General features: G+C 38.6%; 1 protein-coding gene across 6 annotated transcripts in view; it reads left to right on the top strand.

Moving 5' to 3' along the window:
* Positions 1-17,515, top strand: part of CDH7 (cadherin 7) — a 123,013-nt gene that overhangs the window by 102,272 nt on the left and 3,226 nt on the right. For all 6 annotated transcript variants that reach the window (XM_040478607.1, XM_040478604.1, XM_040478609.1 and 3 more), the window contains one exon: positions 2,352-2,603. In XM_040478607.1, coding sequence (XP_040334541.1) covers positions 2,352-2,603 — 252 coding nt within the window. The remainder of the gene's footprint in view (positions 1-2,351; positions 2,604-17,515) is intronic.

The raw sequence follows: 17,515 nt of genomic DNA, 5'->3' as shown, positions 1-17,515 counted from the left end.
TCCCTCAGTGTCATTATAGAAACATATTTACAGAGGCCTGTAAGTATATTCTGATTTTGCTTAAATAAATAAATATATATACAATATTTATATTTTATAAGTATATACAGACTTACAGGCATATATAATTATATATAAACAACTTATATAGACAATTATATATATATAAAATTATAGACATATACACAACATATAGACAATTATAAGAACTTTTAAGGGAAGCAGAAGACCATTCTGTTGTCTAATTTTGAATTTATTCACAGGTGATTTCATTCAAGGTATTTATTTTAACAGAAGGGTGTTTGCAACTGATATATCGAGAAGAGTATTCCCCCGCCAATACAGAAGATGTGTTTCTTTCAGCTTGAATATGTGAATCAGGCTTCAGGAACAAAAAAACAAAAAAACAAAACGTAGAAACAATTTGCTAGTCAAACAGTGGCTCATCTAAAATGACTTAGAAGGTGGGCATTATAAGTGCTTTTTGCCTAAAGCCTCCATCCTGTTTAGCACAGAAAATCCAAGTTTGACCTCAAAACTTCAATCTTAAAATATTTTTCCTGATTCCATCCTCTGCTTAAATGAGAACACTATCTTGTCCCTTCTGTAACATAAAAGGAAGAACATTCTCTATGTGGGTAATCCCAAACTCTCTGAATTAATCATATTTGCAAGGGACGGTTCTCAGCACTTGGATTCACCCAGCACAAATGCAGAGAGGGGAGTTTATGACCTTTCCAAGAAGAGACTATTTCCCCCATGTGTCATCATCATGCAGTGCCATGATTTTTGGACAGTAAACGCACACTTGAAAGACTTCCCTAAGTCAAGTCCAGAGCGTCCAGTATGAACCTTCTAAGAATTAGGAGATTAGTTCTTATATTGGCTTCCATCATAGGAACTGCATAGAGAACATCACCATTCTTACGATATCTTTCCTGAGCACAGGACTCCCTTCTCATGTATTGGGCATTTTTGCACGTGTTCCTTGATTCGTCGTGTGTGTGCGCGTGCACAAGTGCGCTCTCTGATGCCAGGCATGTTAGATTAACGTTCAGCAACTCTGAAACAACTTTGTGTATCACATAATGAATACATATATCTGATTGGTTGAGAGGCCAAGAAATAGACGTTGCGTTACTATTAAGTGTATAGAGAAACATACTGAAAATAATATCCTTCAGCCGCATGTGTGGATTTTTAATGAACACCTCAAATTCACGTTTTAAAACAGAAGATTCGTTTACATAAAAACTTACCGGATGGAATATAAAACCAAACAGTTGCTCTTGCCATATTTGTAACTGCAGGTTATGTGATTTCTTTGGTCTCCTGTGAGCTTGCTGTTTGGTGCTATTTGGATAGAATAGATTTCAGCTTGCTCTTTCATTAGAACATTGTTAATTCTTTTATGGTAACATTAGATACATGTCTTTTTGATAGCTTGGAAAGGAGATACAATATTAAAGTACACTGGATGAAACTAGCATCCTATTTTCCTTTATGTGTTAATTGCTGTAAGTATAAAGGACCACATACATTCTCTAATTAGTTAATGAAGACAAGTGAGTTGGGTAAACCGCTAGCAGATAAGAAAAAATATTTCTGATCTAGAAATCACATTTATGTGATACAGACTTACTGATCACTGTTAAAAGTTTCATAATTACTTTAAACGTTTAGATGAAATAGAATATTGAATATAAATTAAACACAAATGACCCATTTTATCACTGACACAATGTTTATACACATGGGGCCTGGGTCACGATATATACCAATACGGATTTTTAAAAACTACAGTGTCATTTCTCTCTGATAGCTATATTGACTTATTTTAAGTGTTTCTATATTGGGTTTGAGACAGGTGGAGATTTTTGGGCCATCTCATGATTCTGCAAAGATACCCTGTTCATTTGCATCATCCTCTTTGTAAGTGTGTGGTTCGAAACATAAGAGAAGTTAAGAGGGTAGACTACATGACATTTTCACAAAGCTGCAGTTAGTAAGTGATGAATAAAAATTTCCATATTCTGTTTTACTTTGTCACTGTTTCCTTTGGTCATAACTCCATAGCATGAGGTAAATGTATTAAACTGTACTGCAGTGAACCAGTATTGGGTAATATATAGTGCTCCGTCTAAAGACACCAAACAGGACTTAACTCACATACATCGTGTGTGTGTGTGTGTGTGTGTGTGTGTGTGTGTGTTTCTTCCAGAAGTTTGTACCGCTTAAACCCCCTCACCTATTTCGCCCTTCCTCCCACCCTCCCCCTTAAATGGATACAGTTTGGCAGGACTAGAGGCTGCCAGAAATCTGGGGTTACACGTTTGCTTTCTTTATCCTAGACAACACGGCTTCCATTCTCACCAGGAGAAACGGCTTCCGGAGACAGGAGCAGTCTGTGTACTACCTGCCCATCTTCATCGTGGACAGTGGTTCGCCTTCCCTCAGCAGCACGAACACCCTCACCATCCGCGTCTGTGACTGTGATGCCGACGGGGTAGCCCAGACCTGCAACGCGGAGGCCTACGTCCTACCTGCCGGCCTCAGCACCGGAGCCCTGATTGCCATCCTCGCCTGTGTCTTGACGTTACTGGGTGGGTACAGTTTCCAGTGCTTTCTCTGCGAGAGCAGTCACACCAACCCTGCATGCACCGTGACCCTTCTCTTTTCCTTTGGCCTTGGGTACCTTTTTGAGAACATACACAAATGTTCCCCTCTATTGTGTTTTGTTCAGTGAGCAACCCATGTTCCTTTGGCCACGCTTTCCAATGGTATATTTAAAACACAGCTCAGAAAAAAAAATACCAACCTCTTTTTTAAAATCGCAGTGAAGATACAGGACTGTTTAAAATTGATTTTTTTTTTTTCAAATTTACCATGTTGTTTTACAGTACCCTACAGAGTCGTCTATTACACCAGAATCTTCTCTATGTTGTTTTGATAAGATGATTACTTCAGAAATTATGGCTTTATACGCCCCCTCTTTTCAGAAAAGATGTAAGGAATATTTTATAATTATTCACGAAGTTAAAGAGATTGTAATTCCAGCAGTGCAAAAGTTACAGTTTTCCCAAGAATTAACATATTTAATTGTACTCTCCTGGATTATTTCATTACATGGTTAAATAAGATTTACAACTTGTATTAGAATTACAGTTTTGTAAGAGATTATGCAGTACGCTTTTAAAAATTGGGAGCTAGCCAACATGGGCATTGGGTAATGGTTTTTTTCCTTAGCTACACTCTCTTTCACAGTGTAACTTTCCACAGCAAGGACAATGAGCATTTACGATTGCATTTGAGACCGTGCTGTGTGTTTTCTAAGGTAAATGGGTCTGATATAATTTGTGAACCCATTTATAATATATTTTTATAAAAGCAGAACTTGGCGATGTGAGTCGTCATTGGGTAATCTTTAAAAACAAGATTTATGGAGTTAGGTAAACCTAGTGTTTATTACTGCTCCCAACATACACTGGTTTTTCACCAGAGGAACATTAATTCTTCTAAAGCTGGCTTCTTAATCTATGAGGGGAAAATAGTAGAACTAGACTCATAAGGTTATTGTCAACCTTAAACGAGACAGTCATGTGCCTACCACATAGTGGACATTCAGTCACTTTTAAGTGTTATTGGTGAAGCAAGTTCCCAACCCATGAGCCAAGCTAAGACCTAGTTACTAACACACTGTCAACGATCTCACACAAATGTCAACTACGTTTTCGATAACTTCAGCTAACCGAATAACTTCACACAGATGGCAGAAAGTCTCAGAAAATCATTAGACATGGCAATTCCCAGTTAAAGCCTGATGAGAATTGAAAGGACTAGCCTCAGTTTTGAAAAAGATGGAACCATTGCAAAGGTAAATGGTATGTGGATGACTCTTCTTGAACTTAACTTGGCTAGTCTATCACACACCATTTAGATTACATAGGACTTCAAAAGAATAAGGTAAACTTGGATTTCCCAGAATTTAATCATACCCAGCAGTCAATTATCTTTTTTTAAGGCTGTCTAATGAGGCCTGCTTCATTGTTAGAACATACTTTTACCTTGGACTTAGGGATTCCTTGCAATTTAGGTTGCTTGGTTCTAATTAGTTAAGAATCATTACCTGGCTGTCACTGGTAAGTGAAATTGAGTATTATTAGATTTCATTTTTGCATATAATATATATGAGTATTTGTATGTGTACACATATATCTTAGGGTAAGTTTATAGGTTTTTGTTGATTTCTTCAAAATTTAGTTAACTTTTTTGTTAAATTTAAACATTTTCCTTTAATAGATCCCAGATTAGGAATACCTCTTCTCAGGATAAGGTGTTTATGTCTTATATTTTACTGTGGTTTTTTTTTCTAAAGTTTCTCCAAGTCTATAAAAACAAAAGTCAAAACAGAGCCTATTGTACTGCAATTCATTTTGAAACCATTGGCTTTCTTGTCTTGGTAGGGACCAGTAATCAGCATGTCCAAAAACTGGTATTTGTGTTCAGCACTGAGTCTCTTTGTGCCTTATTTCCTGAGTCTTTAGAAGCAGATAATCGGGACTTTGCATGTTCTTTCGGTTCTGTCACCTCAGTCGTGGACTCTAGGTTTTTACACAGCATGTACCGAAGTCAATGTGACTATTTGGGGTGAGGGTGGTGTGTATGGGACAGCCAGCCTCGCACGGACCATGGCTTCTAGTGCACAAGTAACACATTCTTTCCACCTCAAGAAGTAAGATGAGTCATATTCCTAGACACTCGATACCAGGATTTATAGTTCAACCTTTTTAGGCTTCTGAATAAATATTGCAAGAAAAAAAGAAAGGTAAAAGGGTGGAAATAGGGAAGAACTCCTTGAGAATCTAGGTCAGTTTAGGGATGTTGTGGTCCAGTGAGGTTTTAAATTAAAGCTACTTATAAGATGAGAGAAGGAGATGCCCTGAAGGTTCCAGAATGCTCCTACAGGAAGGCATCACAGAAATCCATTCCAACCCAAACCTCTGCATTTTGCAGAGGGGGAGAGTGAGGTACAATGAAGTTCAAGGATTTCAGGAGTTCATATAACAATGGCGATTATGGCATTTCTTAGCCACTGATTTTTCGATTAATCTACAAAGGAATTGCACCTTGAAAATACATTTTTTTTAACGTTCATATGTAGTCCTTTCTTAAAATTGGAAAGTCATGTTGTCCGAAGTTGGTTGTGTTGACTTCACCTCTGTGTCCTTTTATTTTTTTCAACGTTTATTTATTTTTGGGACAGAGAGAGACAGAGCATGAACGGGGGAGGGGCAGAGAGAGAGGGAGACACAGAATCGGAAACAGGCTCCAGGCTCCGAGCCATCAGCCCAGAGCCCGACGCGGGGCTCGAACTCACGGACCGCGAGATCGTGACCTGGCTGAAGTCGGACGCTTAACCGACTGCGCCACCCAGGCGCCCCTCTGTGTCCTTTTAATTTCATGGGTGAAATCTTTCCCGACTCTTCTCCCATCCCCACTTTGTTCTCACCCTTTCTGACTTATTTGCCTGGGAATTCTCTGAATGAAAGACATGATCCCACAGAGCCTGAAGTTTCCTTTCCTTCCACTGAATACAACTTGAGTGAGAGAGATTATGGTCGTAGTCAAGGTTCATGAGAAAGTTATCAACGGGATGCAGTTATTTTGCCAGTAGAGACATTTCATCAATATATGGCAAGATCCTTTAGTATTCTAATGTCTGACTAAATATTTTGCCCCCAAATTTTGTCACACATTTTGATCATAAACTCATAATTGTTGACATATGTGCTTATTTTTCAACCAGGCTGAAAGCACTTCAAAAAACTTTTTATGAACGACACTAACTTACTACTTCAGTGGATTTTGAGAAGTGAGCAGACAGAATTTCAGTTGCCTTAAACATGGATTTGGGGCACGTGGGTGGCTCAGTCGGCTAAGCATCCAACTTGATTTCAGCTCAGGTCATGACTTCACGGTGGTCGTGAGACTGAGCCCCATGTCAGGCTCTGTGCTGACAGAGCAGAGCCCGCTTAGAATTCTGTCTCTCCCTTTCTCTGCTCCTTTCCTGCTCGTGTGTGCTCGCTCACTCTTCCAAAATAAAAAAAATAAAAAAAAATAGGGTTTCAGTATTATTGCACATCTATCCAAAGACTGTTATAGCCAGTTTCTTCATTAGTCTGCACAGTTACTTTGTTAGCTTGTGCATTTTCCTGCACGTTAAAACTGTCACTGAATTTACTATATTCAGTTTTCTTTTTCCCTATTTGGACCATTAGGTCCAAGTAATTGAAGTCCTATAACACCCCCTCTGGCTCTTTGCTCTTCAGCCACAATTGGGATTTGTTAGACTGGCCCAGCTTCAAGTGCAATAAGACATTTGTAGAAAACACTGCTTACCACATGGAATTCAAGTTCAAGTTCTTCCAGTGTGCCCAGGATGGCCAGCTTCACATTCAGCTGTCATGCGTCTTTTCACTTTTCCTTCCTGATGTACGAAGTGTTGAAGTGTACTTGCTCCCCTGTGATTCTGGCCACTCATGGTTTTGTTCAACAGGAAAATATATTCCCAGTTTTGTAAGTGACAATATTACCTAACTAAAAAAAAAATGCGGAGAATATGATAGCACTATGTAAAAGACTGAGCCCCATCATAATCTATAATGATCAAAAGTACTTGATGCAGCAGTCCTATTGATAATAAAGGACTGAAGTAGCCAATTTATGATGGCACATGTTCCCCTCTCAAACAAACGCAAGCATAGTAAAAAATGAATTGCATTTAATAAGCTCATACTAAGAGCTAGCCGTTAGTTATGTGCTTTACAAACATGGTCCGATTTAATTCTCGTAACACGCATTTCCTAGGCAGGTGTTAGTAAGCAGTCGTGTGCCCACTTTTTTATATGAGAAAACTGTAAATTGGAGGAGACATGCACAAAGTTATAAGGTGTCAGAGCCAGGACTCAGACACAGGCGGGCCTGGCTTCTGAATGTCCTTTATAAGGTATGTTTCCCTGTGTGTTTTCCCGTGTGAAAGACTTGTGTGTCTCTGGGAAATGCCTACAGATCTGTGGGTATCACAGCCCACGTACTGCCAAATTAGAGCGAGCAGAATCTTTGATCTGCTTTACACAGCAGCTTTATTGCTTCTTTGGTTACCTCTGAGTGTCTAATTTACAGGATCTTCCAATTACTTCCAACCTTGAGAGAACGCATCGAGAATTGTGTATGATAAATTTGAGATGATACTGCATTATCGCCAAAATGTATAGTATACCAGTTGTCTTTGTACACACAATATTCACTTTACTTAGGTCAGTTTTATCGCTATCTTGAGACTCAACTTGCACACTTAATGGAGAGGCCTCTGTGATACTTTTGGGGAAGTAATGGGAAGTTCGGTTTGAGTTATAATGAAATTTTTCCCTTTCTTGAGACATGGAAAACAATGTCTCTTTGGTGCAGGTGATTTGCAGAACTCTAGGTGGGCACATTCATTATTCTAACGGACTGCTGGCATTAGAAATCGAATAGAATTATTAAATCCTGAACAGTTTTCCTATATCCCTACCTCTCCTCCCAATTTAGTCCCTACTTCCATGTTGGTTTTTTTTTTTTTTTGAGGGGAATCAGTCATCCTTTACTTTTCTTTCTTTTCCATGCCCCACAGCCAATCAGTATCCCCAAATATGAATTTTACTTTATTGATCCTTGAATGTATGCTATTCTCTGCCTTGATGTTGCACATGATTTTGCCCAGGGCCCATCGTCGCCCTTCTGGATTATGGCAGTCATTCCAGTCTCTACCAGATGCCAATCTGTCAACATCCCAGGCAGAGTAATGTTTTGCAAAGCAAATGTGACTGTGACACAGCCCAGCATAAAATAAAATTTCCATGGCTCCCAATTGTCTACAGACAAAAATCACAGACTCTGTGACCTTACTGCTCCCTCCCAGTTCAACCTTCAGCCAAATGGCGGAGCTGCTCTTAGACTCCTCGTGATTTGCCTTACCTACTCTTAAATGACTTGCTCCTTCTGCCTGGAACACCATTCTCCTTTTTTGCGTCGGAGTCGACTTTGGGTACTGTTCCTGCATACCCCATACATAGCACCTTGTTTATACGAGAGCATCCTGCAAGGCTGACTCACCTGTTTCATTAGTTTGTCTATCTCCTCGAGTAGATTCCTGCTTTTAGAGGCAGGGGCTGAGCATTATTTGATCATTATATATGTAGCATCTCATAAAATGCTGATATGACATGTAGAGGGTGTTCCATACCCTCCTGTTGAATTAGACCATGGACGATTTTATTCAACGTTTTTATTTATTTTTGGGACAGAGAGAGACAGAGCATGAATGGGGGAGGGGCAGAGAGAGAGGGAGACACAGAATCGGAAACAGGCTCCAGGCTCCGAGCCATCAGCCCAGAGCCTGATGCGGGGCTCGAACTCACGGACCGCGAGATTGTGACCTGGCTGAAGTCGGACGCTTAACCGACTGCGCCACCCAGGCGCCCCAACCATGGACGATTTTAATGTACTCATTAGTGGAAAAGAATGTTTGATTTAGTTTTGTCTTTATCCGTAAGTAGTATCTCCATTGGACGCAGATTTTCCCATTTCCTTAGATGATATGATTTTAAGGCATTTTTTTTCCCAAATCCAGCCTATTTTTTTCTATAAAGTGGATATGGCACACATTTAAAATATTTAAATTCTATTTTCAGTGTAGTAATCCCAAGATCTATAAGGGCTCAAGAAAAAATAAATCCGAATATATGATTTTCCAAAAATGTCTAAAGACAGAGAAAATATTGCAGCAGACATTTCAAGGATACTGCATTTGTTGTTAAAATTCAGTTCAAATTTTAGTTAAAAATGCTATAGTTGATAGCTAATTTACCTCAATCACATGCTGGGATTTTATCACATATAAATCTTCATTTATTCTTTGTGACTATAAATAATAGAGTGGGTTCATAAGTACAAGTTCAAATTCTAGCCTCCTATTACTGAGCATCTGCATATATCTCTTATTCTACAGCACATAGATCCAGACAAAATGACAAGTTGAATTTTCTCATCCCTTAGATCTTAGCTTAGATGTCACTTGCAATGACATCCACCTTTGATCACCAGACTGCACTAGTACCCCTGTATTTTTCCTATCATTTCACTTTTTTAAACATAAATTATTTCTTTGCCTGAAACATTTCAGAAGCATCAAATGTACCTACATAAAACCCAAATGGTTCTCATGGCCCACAAAACAAGACATGTTCTGACACCTGCTTGCCTCTTGAAGTTATCAGGCTAAGCCTTCACTCAGCCTGTAGGAAGAGATGCACAGCTACCTTTCCATCCATTTCAAACATGGCACCCTGTTACTGAGAAATTCTTCCTAAACCCCTTCACCTGCTGGGCTCACACTCCCCTTCATGTCCAGACTCAGTGTTACCTTCTCAGGGGGACCGTCCTCACCTACTGATTAAATTAAGAGCCATTCACAACCAGATTCTTTTTTTTTTTTTAATTGAAGTATACTTGACCTACAGTGGCCTATTAAAGTGTACATTATAGTGATTTGATACGTTTCTATGAAGTGAACCCCATGATAAATGTAGTTACTGTATATCACCGTAGAGTTGTTACAAAATTATTGACTGCATCCCCTGTACATTTCCATGCCTTAATTTCTAACTGAAGGGTTATACCACTTAGTCTCATTCACCTATTTTGTCCACCTCCCAGTCACTTCCCACTCATAACCAACATTTTGTTCCCACCGAGTCTGTTTCCATTTAGGATGTAATTCTTTTTATGGCTGAACATTCCATTGTGTGTGTGTGTGTGTGTGTGTGTATTTTTTTTTCCTGTGCGAGAGAACACTTACAATATGGAGGTTCCTCAAAACATGTGTCTCTTTGAATTGGTGTTTTCATTTCCTTTGCATAAAGACCCAGAAGTGGATTTGCTCAATCTTCCTTTTTGAGGAACCTCCAGATTGTTTTCCGTAATGGCTGCACCAGTTTGCATTCCCACTCGCAGTGTATAAAGTTTGTTTGTTTTTCTCTACATCCTCACCAACAATTTTTTCTTTGACAGTTGCCAGTCTGACAGGTGTGAGGTCATCTTATTATGGTTTTGAACGTCATTTTCCTGGTGATTAGTGATGTTAAGCATCTTTTAGTGTGCCTGCTGGCTATCTGTAGGTCGTCATTTGAAAAAATTATTCAAGTTTTCTACCCATTTTTATTTTATTTTTCATCTATTTATTTGAGAGAGTGGGGAGAGGGGCAGAGAGGGATAAAGAGAATCTTTTTTTTTAAATGTTTAGTTATTTTGAGAGAGAGAACATGAACAAGTGAGGGGCAGAGAGAGATGGGGACAGAGGCACTAAGTGGGCTTGCGCTGACAGCAGGAAGCCCGACATGGGGCTCGAACTCACGAACCACGAGATCGCGACCTGAGCCAAAGTTGGATGCTCAACTGCCTGAGCCATCCAGGCACCCCTGTTGTAGTTTTTTGTTTTATTAGGTTCTTTTATAGGTTTGGTTTTGGTTATCATGTGTTTCACATACACCAGTGTTATAGCAGTCTATTTTAAGCTGATAGTTGCTTAATTTCCAATGCATTCCAGAAGTATGACATTTGAGGGCCCTGGGTGGCTCAGGGAAGCATCCAACTCTTGATTTCAGCTCAGGTCATGATCTCATGATTGGTGGGATGGAGTCCCTCACTGGGCTTTGTGCTGACAGTGTGGAACCTTGGGATTCTCTCTCTCTCCCTCTTTGTCTTCCCCTCCCCTGCTCATACACTCTCTCGCTCTTTCTTTCAAATAAACTTTAAAAAATATTAATAAAAATAAAAGTACATTTGTACTCTCCCCAGCACACACACATTTTATGTGGCTGATAACATATTTTACATCCTTTTGTTTTTTTTAATTTTCATACTAGATTTTTAAGTGGCTGATTCACTACCTGTATTATTTGCCTTCATTGGTGAGATTTTTTTCTTTCATATATTTTCTAATTTTTAGTTATGGCCTTTTCCACTTAAATCTGTTTTTAATTCCTTTCTTTTAATGCGTATTTTGAGAAAGAGAGTGTGAGTGAGGGAGCAGCAGAGAGAGTAGGAGAGAGAGAATCCCAAGGAGGCTCCGCACTGTCAGCAGCCCAATATGGGGCTCAGTCCCACAAACCGTGAGATCGTGACCTGAGCCAAAATCAAGAATTGGATGCTTAACTGACTGAGCAACTCAGGCATGCCTTAAGGAAAACATTTTAACTTTCTTTGGAAGTCTGTTTTAGTGGTGGTGAACTTTAGTTTTTGATTTTCTGGGAAACTGGGGATCCTTGGTCACGTCATGTCGGGGCTGCCTTAGTGGGATGGCTGAAGCTAGAGCAGATGTGAGCTGGGGGGGGGGGTCCCTGGGCGTGCCATGCTTGGGGCACCATGACCCAAGAGTTGAAGCCAGAGCAGGGGGTGCCCCGGGCAAGCTATACAAACGCCTGCGATTCCTTGTCATGAAACCTGTGTATTTCTTTTAGATCAGTTATCACAATTGGTACATCTGTTTATTTGCTTTGCTCAAATTTAAGAACACCTTGAGAGTACTGATCTTAACCTTTCTTTTAATCCAGTGTATTCCCAGGGCCCAATAGAGCAAAGGTAGAAGGAAATGACTTTAGGGATGAATTTGTGAATAGTAGTTAACACGTCCTGTTCACTTTCCTGTCTTTGCCACTTATGTTAAGCTTCTCGAGAATCGTTCTGCTGTCTCTATTTTACCATCCAATAAATAGAATAGTATAGATAGCAAATAACTAAATAAAGAGGCAGTTAGCAAAATCACATGAGTACAAGTAAAATTTGCTTTTAGTGTGCAAGTTATAGGACTCAAATTTTAGCAAGACCCAGAGATATAGGCGTTAAGTTGCATAAGACTGTTATAGTAGTTTAACACATATCACCTATTATTGTGCTTACTGTATATATTTTTAAGACTTTATAAACTTAATCTTTGTAAAGTTACTATAAGATCATTTTTATGAGTTGATTTCTATTATCTCCATTTTGGAGAGGAGGAAACTGAGGCAGGGCTAAGTAAAATATTTTATATAAGCCCACATATTCAGTCAATAGGGGCAGGGATTCAGTGTAAATGTGGATTTAGGGACAGGATTTGAGGTACATTCCAGGAGTGACACTATATAATAATTGGTTCATTACAGTGGTGGAATGAGCAAGAGGTAAATACAAGGAGGAAGTGAAATTCAAGGCAAAGGTGACCTGGAAGTTTCTAGTTTGGGGTTCAGGGATCTTTCTGAGGAAAGAGCACAAAATATGAAACAGATTAAAGTAAATGGGTTTAAACCTGAAGAGAGACATTTGTACAGAAAGGTGTAAGCTAAGTGATGGTAACATTAAAAAATTATAATTGCCATATAAGAAGTATTTACCATAGTCCGAGCAACCCATACATTTTCATTAATAAAAATCACAAGCGGTCATTTATGAATATGATCTGGTTCATTTAGAGAGACAGATGGGACGTTTATATGTCAGAGAACTCACCAATTGCCATATATAGAAAGTAGTCGAATTCTTGCGTTTCACTGAGCTCATGTAGAAAGAGTATTGGATGAAAAGGGAAGAAGCCAAGTACAGAATTTGAGGAAGATTTACCATAAGTATTACCCTAGAGAAGATCAGCTACCAACAAACCATGATTTGAGAGGAGAGAGTAAAAAAGATTTTTTTTAACTATAAGAATTTCTGTAACATTGTATTAAAACAAAAAAACTCACCCATATCATGTTTCTGCATTGAAGTTCTACTTCAAATATGATAGATATGCCATGTAAACATAGAGCTGACTAGTGCCCACTGGATTGGGCAACCGTCAAGGTCATTGGTAACCTTAGTCTTGGAAATAACAGAAAAATTCAGATTTCTCTGGTTTCAGAGCAATTAGGATATAAGAATGTGGAAATATGAAATAGGCTGCTTTTATAAAAAAAAAGTCAATAAAATTGAGTGCCATTGAAGATAAATCATTGATTAGCAAACTGTCACTTAATGACATATTTTTTTGTGGTGGGAGTATGGAGCTCTGGGGGAGCTCCAGGCATGGAAAAAGTGGTGGGAACTTGGAAGTGATGCTCAAAAGAACTAAGATGTTTCTCTGTCATGGTTGTTTCTGATCTGAAGCCACCAAATTAAAAGAAAATTCATGAAACGTAATTAGTGCCAAATAGAGAACATGTAACAGATTTTCAGTAATAGTGGTGCAAATCAAGAGGATCAAAAGACAGTGAAGAGTTAAAAAGTAGTTATCGAAGGGCTAAGTTCTACGCGCACGTGGATAGAATAAGCATTTACAAATTAGTGAATGTGGATATAGATTATACTAGCAGATTTTTCATTTAAAGTAGGTCATTTTTCAGTTACACCTAATAGACACAGTAATAATTGTAGTACAATAGCTGTTTTGCCGTTCAATGCATCATTTGGCCATAAAATTTTAGAGTAGCGTACGTCAAGATCGTACGCAATTAAGATTTTTCTAGTATTTTGAATCTTTATTTTGTCCGAAGACGTAGGTTATGGTTCACAAGTGTGAACTACATCAATTTAAACTTTCAGGGAGTAGCCTCATTAGTAAAAATAACAAGAAACACCTGAAATAAATGCTAACAACAAATTGAATGAGCTATTAACAAACTAATATAATTTTAACGTGTTACCAAAGTATGTTTTTTTTTTCACTTTAACAATGTCTTGAGTGTCACATGTGCATTTTACACGAAAGCACATCTCAATTCGTGTTTCAGATAGGAACAGCCAAACTTCAAATGCTCAAAGCCACAGGCAGCTAGTGGCTGCTGTGTTAGCAAGCGAGGATTTAGACAATTTTATTGACTAATAAGAAATTCTGATGATTCAGAGAGATCCGTAGAGAAAGTAGTGTTTCTAAGTGATGGTGGCTTATCCTTCAAGTCTTAAATCATGTTTTCTCTTTTGTCAGACTTCTCTGAGCATTGTGGGCAAAGTACCCCTTTCCATACGTATTTACCTAGCATATGTTTCTTTGCTGTATAATCTATTGCATAATAGTTATTTGTATACAAAATACTGAACTTCATAATGCCGAGATCCATTTGCATCTCTCTCCAACCCCTACTTTATTAACTTAACAAGACTTATTGAGTGCATATTTACTATCAAATATTGCTTTTTGTGTTTAAAATAACAACTGTGGGGAATAAACTCACTGAAGGTATAGGGATTACAGTTGTAGAAAATCAATTGCCCGGTAAAAAAAAAAAAAAAAAAAGTGAATTAAAAGTAATTTAGGTTTTAACCTTTGGTGATAGTCTCTAAATACAGGTTGAACTTTACAAAGTGATGCCAAACAGGTACGAAGACTTCCACTTTGATTTACAAAAAGAACCTTTCATCAAGGTGTCTCAGATGGAAAAGAACTGATTTGATGGTAGTTTGCATGACTGGGTGCTTTAAAATGAACTTGGCTCAAAATTTGAAATATGCTAAAAAAAAATAACTAAATACATTCAGGGAAATGGTTTTCCTTTAATATAAGTAGGCTTATCAAGCTGTGGTAGAACTTGTACCACATCAGCAGCATTCTGCCAGGTTCTGGGGACCAAAACCGGATATTGAGAATTCTGGTGTTTGCAAGCTTAGAACATCCCGTGCAGGGGATTCGGGGATGACCACTAGGTGTTGAACTCAGTAGCTGAGAATACACTGTAAGCGTTTCAAGAGCTAATCTGGATGACTTTTCAAGCGTCTGCCGTCTTTCAGAAAACAAGACACTTGATGATGCAAGTGTATTAGAGAGGGGGCCTCTTAATCACAGGGGCCAGTAACGCTGTGGTTGACCTCTAGGAAGCGTGGCTGGTTCCACTGAAATGCTGCCAAGATGATAAGTGAAAATGGATATGTATCTGGCACAGACCACGGTGACGTTGAGACTATAGGAGCCCGCTAATTTACAGGATGCTGTGTATTTTACACTTCTGTATTTTTCTCCATCTTCCCTTTTCTTTCTTTCAATGTGGGAGAATGGTGCTGTTCTCGTATGTATGCTTCTTTGCACTGGTGGGTGTCTGCACTTTCTCACAGTGAACTGCATTATGATTTATACTGTATTTCTCTTTGTAAAGATACAGCTACCAAGTTGGAGCTGCTTGGATGCAGGGATCCTCCCTTATCAGGATTTTGCCAATAACCAGCACCGCAGCCGACGTACCGGGATACTCAGAAAATGTCGAATGTTATAAAACTGAATTCTAAAACCAGAAATTTTAGTTAACAGTATGCTTTGGCTGCTGCAATAGCATTGTAATTGCTTTGCTAACATCTACGCTGCCCTTCTTCCTATCCACAGTCCAATCTGAATTATATTGTTTTTGAAAAACTAATATGATCATACCATACCAGCCTCAGACCGCATTGGTTATCTCCACCTTTCTTTGCTCCACAGCTTTGTTGACTTCCGATGTTTGCTGACTGCTCGCTTGTACCAAGAGTAACCTTCCATATCACCTCTCCACCGTCACCCCAACCCCAGCCTTCAGTGACCCTCACTTAAATCTGCCTTGCATGGGTCTGTTTCTTCTACTGTGGATCTTGAAAAGATCATGTTTCCCTCTTTTGCAATAATTATCCCACTTCTACATTGACATTTAGTTGTCTCATTATTTGATGGATATCTGCCTTCCCATTTAATTATAAGTTCCTTGAGGAAACTTATTGTGTCTACTTCTGTGCTCAACATTATATCATCCTACCTAATGCCTACAAGAAGTGGTTAATGCACATTGGTTAAACATATATAAATTCATGAGCCACAGACCCATTATAACTTCCACGTGTCTAGACTAAATCTTTCTTTATGCCTCCACTCAGAAGTATCCTTCATATGACAGAAAAGACATATGAGGAAAACCTCCTAAACTATATAATCTTGTGCTTACTTAAGCAGAAAATATTCTTTTTAATGCAGGGATTATCTCCATAGACCCTGAAGAGCAGTTAATACTTGTTCTACGTAAAGGTTAAATTTTATTTTTTATATGTGCTCATGTAGTTAGAAATTAATATTCTCCTAAGTCATTGAAATGTTAAATTCTCTAACCTTCTAAAACACTTCATTTTTTTCCCAGCTTTTGAGGCAAGACTGAGAAATGAAATAAACTCTATAAGATACTAATATCCTTAACAGGTACTGAACCTACGAGCTGACACATTCCGTGGGTTCTGTCATGTTTCACTTTTACTGAACACTACACTTGAGCATCCAAAAGTAAGTTTATCAGCAGAAAAAATAACATTTACAGGGGTGCCTGTGTGGCTCAGTTGACTGGGCGTCTGACTTCAGCTCAGGTCATGATCTCATAGTATGTGAGTTCGAGCCCCACATTAGATTCTGTGCTGACAGTACAGAGCCTGCTTGGGTTTCTCTTTCTCTATCCCTCCCCCACTCCCACTTGCCTGTTTTCTCTCTCTCTTTCTCTCTCAAAATAAATAAACTTACATTTACAGCAGAATATAAGAAATGGTGGTTTTATGTTATTTATATATAATGTATAAATCTATATAACATATGTATATAACATAAAACATTATATATCATATACCATATATATAAATGATAAGGTTCATTATATGAAAAGAATTGAGAATTTTGAAATATTTTGCCTAAATACTGATTTAAATTAAAAGTGCATCTAATTATCACCTAATTCTTACCCTCTTCATAGCCTCATTCACTCTTATGCCCATCCATTTCTTCCATCCTCTGCATTCGGTTGGATATTTGCTCTGCCTCAGTTTCCTTCTGACATGTCTTAGAGATTTCTCCTGTCCCTCCCTCCACCTGTCCCCCCATCATGGCTCTCTCGGATACTCACTTTCCATTCTCTCTCTTAATCTGACTTCTCCAGTAATATGATATGGCCCCTCTTTCTTTCTGTTTCAATTACCTATATTTGGGTGTAGGGGAACTATGTAAAAAAGTTTCAGAAGCTAAATTTATACATAAATCTAAAGTGTGTTAAAAGGTAAGGTACTGGTGTGTCTTTCTCGGAACTAGCAAATGGTCACTTGAGCTCTTGGCTTGTGTCTGAATTACCTTCTGTGGAAGTACTAAGCTCCTAGTGTTCTAGAAAGTGCACCAGCTTTGAGGCCAATGGAACTAGAGAACACATCATTCCTACCTACTGCATTTACTTCATGACCACAGGCAGGTTGTTTCAGATGCCTAAGACAGCTGTCAAACAAGAACATAACATGCCCCAGAGAGCTATTCTGAGGGTCAAACGATAGACCTTGTTTGTAGACCTTCCTTTTTCACTCTACTGCCTTTTCTGTCTCTCATTTAATCTTTAGTGCACGTGCCTTGCCATAGGTTTGCTGCACTTTCTACTTTGTACCTAACTTCATTATTTCTCCTCGGTCAGAGGAGAAATTTTGAGTT

This window comes from Herpailurus yagouaroundi, unplaced genomic scaffold (assembly GCF_014898765.1).
Source record: "Herpailurus yagouaroundi ecotype Mexico unplaced genomic scaffold, PumYag 142, whole genome shotgun sequence".
Taxonomy (NCBI): Eukaryota; Metazoa; Chordata; class Mammalia; order Carnivora; family Felidae; genus Herpailurus; species Herpailurus yagouaroundi.
Note: the sequence above shows the minus strand (reverse complement) of the source record. Positions and strands in the feature narration are given on the sequence as shown.